We start from the raw sequence: 9383 nt of genomic DNA, 5'->3' as shown, positions 1-9383 counted from the left end.
CCCATAGGCCTCTTGTTTAATTACTGGATAATTGTGCTGGTCAGCATTATTCTCTCGATTAAACAACAGCCTTGCTGCTATAAAACAATCTTGTACAATGTAACATTAGGAACAGAAAACTTAAGTTCTCTGTACATGTACAGTATACAATTTTTAGGTTATTTGATGAAGCCAGAAACTCCCACAAATACACAAGAGGAAATAAAAACTGGGGTTTCCATGACTAAAAGCATCTGGGTTTACCGTTCTTTTTTAAGTATACATCACAACATGCGTCATGATATTTAAATTATTAATAGTATTTATATCTAATCTTTATACAATTAACAATTTTTATTTTGGAACATTCAGTGTACGAAATTTTTACTTTACTTAACGAAGCCAGAATCGCCTACAAATGTGCAAGTGAAAAAAAAACTGGGTTTTTCTTCACCCCAGCTAGCATCTGGGTTTACCATTTTTACGTATTCATCAAAACATTCGTCATGATCATTAAATGTATTATAAATAGCATATCTCATTTGAAGCATTCTCTCTTGAATAATGACAGTTACTCCGCCTTTTCTGGGTCAACGTTTCAAGAGGTTGGCATTAATTATCGTAAAACACAACCTTTCCCCTTAGAAACCCCGCAGACGGCATTCATCGAAGAGTGTATGTGTGTGTGCGTATAAAAAAAAAAATCCAAAGGAGATTTGACAGCATCTATTGACCCACTGCAAGGAAAGACAAAATGGTTTCTCTATTTATAATCGGAATTGCTACTTTTTCTGTGTTCTTCTCAGGTAAGATAAAATCGACAATTTTTTCTTAAAATTAGTTATAACTATGCATTCAAACTGAGATGAGACATTCCTTGTCTTGGGTGAGGAGTCTGTGAGTATGGGTGAAAAGTAGAATAAAGTCTAGCCTATCTTATCGATCCGAGTTTTTCCGGCGGCAAGTGATCTGCAATCCTCAACGGATAAAAACGCCGGGAACAGAGAACATGTCTTGTCGCCAAAAAATAACTTACATAAAAAAAGACGTTCTATTTAAGGATTTATCAGAAGGTTAAAAAAAGAATAGAGTGTATTAAAAAAAATGTAAAACAAGTTGTATAAGAAAGGAAATAAATTGTCTCTAAAAACACAAACGACACGTGCGTTACAATTACTTCTACCGTATAATTCCTATTAACCGCCCCGGGGCTTAGAAAATTGCAAAAAGGGGGCGGTTCTTTTTGTATTCTCTTTTTGATATTTAAATTATGCTAAATTATTCATTTTCCACCGAGATATTGGGTAAAAGACAAGTTTCATTTTCACTTTCTTCAATTTTTTGAAACCATTCTTTTTTATTTTAATCACTGTACAGGGGACCCTTATTTCCTGACCATTGAAAAAGACCTAAGGGAGCGCAGATAGGGGCGGGGGCGGTTAATAGGGATTATACGTTATTCGTATTTGTGGTAATTTATTCGACCTCCATCTGTCTGACGGAGCGATTCTTTGTAACAACCCATCCCCTGTCAAGAAATTTAGAACAAAATTGAAAGAAAAGTAGGGATAAATAACAATGCAATTTCTTAGTTGTTTTTAGTTCCTAAAAGCATATTCCTCTTATATTAGATTCTTAATAAAACTTTGCATCGTCAGTACCGATATTCCCAATACTGTGCTTGTATAGCACAATTTGTACTTTCTGATAAACATTGATAAACACGATAAAGTCACAAAAAATTACCAGGAACAAATTATCAAGGAGAAGGAAATGGACCATCCCCTTTTATTCTAGTTTCAAATAAATTTAAACGGAATTTCCATTTTATGAATAACCATTCCCCGCCCACGTTTTTTTTAAAATAACGCTTGTCCACGCAGCTAGCCATCGGGTAATGAGCATTTTTCTTTTTTTTTATATGTACAAACCTTTCTTTGCCTAACTATTCCTCACTTTAAAAAGAACCGAGTCTGACCTCCCTGGTTAATGCCCATCCCTCGTATTTTTATTTATGTGCAATAGATGCTGAAAGACTGGTACTGGTAAATGTACATCCTAAGGGTGTAAACAGTACCATTCAATCTACTGTCAGTTGCATATTTAAATTCCCGTAACCATTTGCAAGGCAAATTGTTTATTTATAGCTCCTGAGAGCGTACGAAGGTCAGTAGTGTGAACCTCAGTATAGATCGCCGACCTTCGTTTATTTGTCTACAAAACTCACTTGTGTGGGGCCACAAAGGGCAATGCAAGTTTTACATTCATTAGAAATATAAATGAAAAGTCTTTTAAAATCACTTGCTCGAGAACCACTTGGCCAAAAAAGCTGAAAATTTTATGAAAGCATCCTGGGGTAGAGTAGATTCTATAAAATGATCAAACCATAACCACGAGGATAGGATGTGACCACAAGACCATCCTTAAAAATTGTTTGTTCGGAATTGCCGCCTGAAGGGTTTCAGACACAGGAGGGCGGGAGGGAAAATATTTTTTTTTATTGAACATAAATTTTAAATTTTTGATAAAAATCTCAGTAAACAGTAAATACATTTTCTAAATTTTAAAAAAGTATTTACTATCAAAAAAACCTAATTTTACATAGATCTGACACTATATTTCATTGTTTTGTATGGTGTATGTGATACATGTAATGGGCAATAAAAAATAAAATCTTCCTACCTTTGATCAATAAAATTTTTTCAGGAGGGGACATTTCAATGAGGCGGTAGGCAATTCCAAACAAATAATAATTTTATTTTGGCCCAATGGGATTTCCAAGTTTTACATTGAAATATATATTAAAAAATCTTTAAAAATCTTCTTCTTAGGAATTAACCACTAGAGCAGGAAAGCTGAACGTTTTATGGAAGAATTATGAGGCAGAGTAGATTCTAAATTGTTCAAATTATATCCCCTCAGGGGGTGTGGCCACATCAAGAAATCCAAGTTTTACAGTTAAATAAATAGGAAAAAGTTTTTAAGAATCGATAACTCGATAACTATACTTGGCAATTTAAGGAAGCATCCCGGGGTAGTGTAGATACTAAATTGTTCAGATCATAACCCCCGTGGATAGGGTGTGGTCATAATAGGGAATCCAACTTTTATATTGAAATCTGTAGGGAAAATAGTTAACAATATTTTTCTCGAGAAAAACTGAAAACAGAAAAGCTGGAACTTATATAAAAGCATTATGAGGTAGTGTAAATTTTACATACATTGTTCAAATCTTGAACCCCGGGTTAGGATGTGGCAAAAATACGAATTACAAGGTGGACATCTGGTGACCAATACATTTGACCTCTTGACCTTGACTAAAATTTGCTTCATTTTACCCAATTCTAACCTTGGAATAACTTTTAAACGGTTTGTGCTAGGGTCTTCATACTTCACCTTCTTATTAATTGTGACAAGACCTTTTCATGGATTACTTTGAAGTGGCTTGAACCAAACAGTAAAAATTCTACAACAAAAATTGTGAGAGAATCAGTCTTCCTTTCAGTATGCTTATTATTCATCCCTCTGCGCTGCTAGCGTTTTCATCCGTTATCATGCATTATTCATCCGTCATAAGCTCTTGAACTAAACTACAGTACCAACTTTTGCTTAAAGCATCAATGGATGTAAGGGTAGAAAAAATGTAAAATCTCATGGCCGCAGGGTGGGGCTAAAATCATGAAAATAAGAACTTTCTATAAAAATCGTATTCTTTCACTCGTGAACATGAAACAGTCAAACTGTTGGCAAATTTACAATGAACACTTAGTATTCTGCCAAAATTGTGAAATCCATGGCCCTTTGGCAGATGTTCAAGATTTAGGCTGGGGACCTAATACAGTGAAATGCGAAAATCTTGAAAAAAAAATTGTTCCAAAACGTGATAAGCAAATAAACTGAATGCAGGTTATCATCAGATGATGTGCAGTTATGGTGCATCTTGAAAAATCAAACCATGAAAGTTTGACCCCACGAAAATATGTGATTTTGCATTATATACATGTAGAATTTAAACTTTATTGATTGTATTTCTTTCATAATACACAAAAATACTTTTTCAGGAGTGTCTTCAGAATGTAACATGGGAGAGATGACCAAATGTTTTGCGGGGGTTGATATGTCAAGTATGGGATCATTGGATTCATTGTCAGCTCAAGATTTACAGGCCTTGTGCGCGTGAGTGTTTGTGTATTTTGACATATTTCTTACCACTCAGACTCAGAAGGGACAATTAAAAAAAAACCCGTGTATTGGAAGAACTTATATATTACTTTTGGAATTTGAATGTCATTAAATATTATCGATACAACATAGCTGTAGGAACTGGGACTACAGGGGGTGGGGGGCAAAATACAGAATACTTTATAAACCTTACCTATTATATCTTCTGTCCGGTCAATGAAAACGTCTGATGACCTCCCCCCCCCCTTTTTCGGCTTTTCAAAGGAATTTTTGTAGTTGATAGTACCCCACTTCCTAACTGAAAATGTTTGCCCCCCCCCCTCGAACTGAAATTGCTTCCTACGGGTCTGTACAATAAAAAACAAGAGTTACAAAAAATGTGACAGTACTAGACCAGTTGGCCTACGATCCGTAATTTGTACAAGCCATGGCCATAAAGTCACTAGCCCTTACTAAACCTGTAAATTGACTCTTTATAATTGAGAATTTCAGTAATAAATTCTTTTGAAACTATTTTCAGCTCTTCTGAGCAAAGGCTCAAAGGTCTTATATAAGGACATTTGTGTGGTGTGCCGTGTGCTTCAACATTTTGAATTTGGGCCATAATTCAAAAACCTATTAACCAGTTTCTGTCAAAGTCACAAGATATTTTGGTCTAAGGGCTCTCTTTTATACCAGAAACAGGGGTATACCTTTAAAGAAATGGAGATAATTAAGGAAATAATATATGAAAAGTACTGTTTACTAAGGAGATCTCCTCAAGAACCACTGGGCAGATTATCACCAAACTTACGTAAAGGTTAAAAATTGTTTAATGTTTTAAGTATCAAATGTGGAATTTTTGTTGGTAAAACATTTTTTGCAACGCAAATAATATTCGCATTAAAGATAACTCTTGCTGACAGATGTATTCTTTTCTTACAACTTCATATAACATTGTGAAATTCCGACTTAGAAAGCAGCGCTTTATTTTATTTTCTAATATGAATTTCATATGCATGGCACTAAGTAATTTTTTCATATACACTTCATATTTTTGATTTTTTGTTGTGATAAATCCTTACTTTTTCAATCCTCTGTGTTAAAATTTCTTCATATAATGATCAGATATAAAAACCATTTCTGAAATAAATACAGCACTTCATACCTCATACCTCTGATACTATAATAGCATTTGATGAAATGTTGGGAAGTTTTAAAAAAAATTGACAATTAAAGCAGTGGTTTCTTAGTCCTTAAGATCACTTCAAAGTTGCCAAAAATTATGTGTTCTCAAAACTTTGATATTGTGCTTTCTATAAGGCTGAGGATACTTAAGTTGATGCATCTGATGACCAAGTATCATTTGACATAAAAAGGTTCCGGTGACCTACTTTATGAATTTTTAAATTCATTGTATTAATTTTCAGGTTGGTTTTTGAATATCTTCAATATTTTGAAGCCTTTGATCACCAATTCTTTTCAGTTTATGCATTTTGGGGCTTTGACGCGTGCTAATTAAAAAGTAAGTCACCGTGACCTACTTTCTGAGATTATTATTTCAGATACTAAGAGGTTAATAATCATCAAATCTTATTGTTAATAAGTAATTGATGCATCTTGAGACTTTAAAGCATATTTCTTAAAAGGTAGGTCACAATGTCCTACTTTTATAATTTCATTCATTTTCAAATTGTTTTAAAATATATTTTTGACATTTTGAAGCATGTAATTATCAAACCTTCTCAAGTGATGCATTTGAAAGCCTCAAATAATTTCAATCAAATAGTAATTCACAGTGACTTTCTTTTGGAATTTGTTGGCTTTATTGAAATATTTCCAGACGCTAATTATCGTATGTACGTTTGGGATTTCGTGGTTATACTTAAATATATCAGGGTTATATGCTTTTGGAAAATCCGTATAGCATATCTTTATAAAAAACCACCACACACACACAGAAACAAAAATGGATTGGTTTACACTGCCAGGAATACGATACTTAATAGTTTAATTATGATAGATATTTAAATTTCATAAATATTATACTTTACAGATCGATTAGAGGGGTGAAAAGCTGTATTGAGCCATACAAAAGTACCTGCGCATCAGATTCAACCTTTCAGTCGATGATGAGCGGTATATCTATGGCTGATAGTTATTGCGGTAACTACTTATTAGTCTTTTTCTGACGTTTGAATGAAATATAAGCAAATTAATTCAAAGAACCTACACTTTTCGTCATATTGATGGACATGCATTAATTAATGGCCTATTCTTACTCTCTTTTCTGTTTGTCCTGTTTGTCTGTTCATATAAAAAAAAATTAATTAATTAAAGTTAAGACCAAGCTGATTTTTTTTTTTGAAAAATGCATCAGATATTAAGGTGAGTCCATGAGTTTAAATAGATAAATTCCTCCGAAAGATCTTGTTATAAGTAATTCATATGAAAAAAAGTGAAATCCTTGTCTGTTCTAGTCGAAAATCTCGACCACAGTTAAATTTTGAACTAAGAAGTTCAGAACACTTTTTAAAAAAATGTCTCAAGTAATGCACGCATAATTTAAGATAATTTTTTAAAATTTCTAATTCAAAAGTTATTGCTAATGTTAATTTTTAATAAGTAATTAAAACTTAAATATCAAGGTCATGAGGTTAAAATTTTACTACATAAAAGAAAAGTCTTGTCAAATACATGTTAAGTATATTTGAAATATAAAGTTTTCATCCTCTCTCACTCAATGAATTTTGATTATTGTTAATTTTCTTTAAAAGTAAATCTTATCACGAGCAAAGTGCATGTAAAATATGAAAGCCATGTTTTTGTTCCTTAAAAAGTTATGACCATGCTTAAACATTTAGTGACAGACAGACAAATGAATGAGATTTAATGTCCCCTCTCTTTCACAAAACTGGAACAACAAAAATTTTCACTTTAAAAAGGGGAACAAATTTAAGGTTTGTTTAAATTTCAGCAGATTTTCATCTTAAAAATAATTTACTTTTACGATCGCTGTTACATGTATTGATCGGCACTAATTTAACGCTTTCTGAAATGCAATTAAAAATCAACTTCTGAAAAATACTTAGTTAAAATTTTAGCTAATATCCACATTTTAGCACAATGAAATAAAATAAGAAAATCCGAAATAGAGATGAGAGGTTACGAAATTTCATTTTGTAGGAGATTCTGGCTGCAATTTATTGAAATGCTACTCTGATGCCGGAATAAAAATGGATAATGATGGAGGTGACTCACCACCAAACATAAGCTGGTAAACTTCTTTAATCCAATATGTTTATTGTATACTCTGTATTTATTCAGGCCTCAAGACCATAAATTGAGAATATAATTTGGTCAATATTTCAGATCTGTGTATTTTTTGAAATAAATTGTCAAAGGGAAAACAAATTTCAAGTTATGTTTGAATCAAAATATTTAACAAACAAGTTTTTAAGCATGATCCTTAAACAATAATGAAAATATTCAAAATATATAAATTTTGACTGAAGTCTGTTCTCAGATTATTGTCTTGGAGCCAGGTAAAGTTAACAACTTATGTAATGTAATTGTTTTTTCATTTGTTGATTGTAATCATTTGTCTTACAAGAAACAGCTTTTTAAAAAGCTTGCCTGACTAAATCAATCAATTTATCTGCATGAAGAGTGATAACCCTTTTGAGCAATACTTTGTGGGTTTAAAAAAATATCCTAACTTTATATTTTGAGAACCTTGATTTTACCGAACTTGTAGAAGAATCATCTCTACAGTGCATACTAAAGAACTTTGTAGTTGAAAGGGGTGGGGTGGGGTCTGCAAGTGGAGTGATCTGCCCTTGGATCTAAATTGATTTCAAGCTACATTGTAACACCTATTATAAAACCTGTTATCAAACGCATTGTGAACATTTTAAAAGATGGATATAATTAAAAACACATTTTGTTGGAGTGTATTTTTTCCTCAAAAGTAAACAGTAGTAATATGTGTGTTCATTATATTTTTTCTTAAAAGGGGAGGGGGGTGACACTATCACATATTACATGATATATTGAGAATGAAATAAGTAAATTCAATAGTTAGGCTTTGTAGAAAGAAATATCCAAGATTATTCACTACTTTCTTATTATATCGTGTGCATCTGAACAAAGACATATAATAGATCATGCATCTGGAGACGATGGCTTGAACTGCGTTGTTTATTATTATTGGACTCGATCGTCCAACCGCGGGATCGGTAAACAAATTAGAAACATCATTGCTTTAGTGTCACATGTACATATACCATGTATACTGATGTATACGGTATGTTGTTTTAAAGAATGGTATAAAACTTGAAGATAGAATTTCTGAAGCATTAGAAGGAAGTTAAAAGGACAAACTTTATTTAATTCCATGGAAGTTAGCACACCCATTCATACAATAGAACAATCCAAGGAAAAGGCGCAAAGATAGCTTAGTAATGACACCTGGCGCGAAAAGAGCGATTCACCCCTTTCGTAGAATATAAATGGACTGATCTAGTAGTATAGAAATGCAGAAAAAAAGGATACACGGACATGTTGAAACGGCAAATCATATGGAATAATCTGTTCCATGCAAAAAGATTAAAGGAAGTAAACACTGCAGTATTCTGCATCAGTAATATCTTTCTTTTTTCTGAAAACTGTTTCTTTTAAAATGCAGGTAAAGAATTCCAATGTAAATCAGCTTGCACGAAATCTAGCTCTTTAGATATGGTCGCACATTTTCGGATCTTGGAAATATCAATCCTTATACTGCCTGACGCCGTGACGTCAGGCAATAAACCCATTGTAGCCGAAGACTAAAGAAAGCTTTTCTAATTAAAGTTTTTCCTTTGTTTTTGTATTATTTTTCTATATTCTTGCTTTCTTCTTCATATCCACTGGACCAATTTTTAACAAACTTGCTACAGAAGGAAAATTAAAGTCATGATGAGTAATACCAGTATTATTGATATAGTAACATTTTTTAAATGTTTAAACAATTTTGTTCAATTCTTGACCCCTTCGGTTAGGAGTGGGCCACATACATGTAAGGCAATTAATGTTTTGTTAATATTGAAGTGCATTGAAAAAACAGCAAATTAAAGCCAAGATAAGTCACATTCCCATGAAAGCAAGTTTGTTCAAACTTTCTTTTAGGATTAGGGTGAAACCACTTATTATATATTTAAACTGAGTGATTTTATGTTGAAATTCATTTCAGTGGGGTATATAGG

The 9383-nt window shown here is 32.7% G+C and overlaps 1 protein-coding gene across 1 annotated transcript in view; it reads left to right on the top strand.

The window, feature by feature from the left end:
• The first annotated feature begins 530 nt into the window (after nt 1-530).
• The window catches only part of LOC134242117 (uncharacterized), a 13830-nt gene continuing 4977 nt past the window's right edge, over nt 531-9383 (top strand). Inside the window, exons 1-5 of the mRNA XM_062724150.1 lie at nt 531-785; nt 4041-4155; nt 6197-6306; nt 7327-7417; nt 9371-9383. The exon at nt 9371-9383 is cut by the window's right edge and continues 109 nt beyond it. Coding sequence (XP_062580134.1) covers nt 734-785; nt 4041-4155; nt 6197-6306; nt 7327-7417; nt 9371-9383 — 381 coding nt within the window. The 5' untranslated portion in view covers nt 531-733. The remainder of the gene's footprint in view (nt 786-4040; nt 4156-6196; nt 6307-7326; nt 7418-9370) is intronic.

Source organism: Saccostrea cucullata, unplaced genomic scaffold (genome assembly GCF_032062105.1).
Source record: "Saccostrea cucullata isolate Sc308-1 unplaced genomic scaffold, CSIRO_AGI_Scuc_v1 ctg269, whole genome shotgun sequence".
Classification (NCBI taxonomy): Eukaryota; Metazoa; Mollusca; class Bivalvia; order Ostreida; family Ostreidae; genus Saccostrea; species Saccostrea cuccullata.
The sequence above is the reverse complement of the archived record's forward strand: the minus strand, read 5'-3'. Positions and strand labels throughout refer to the sequence as shown.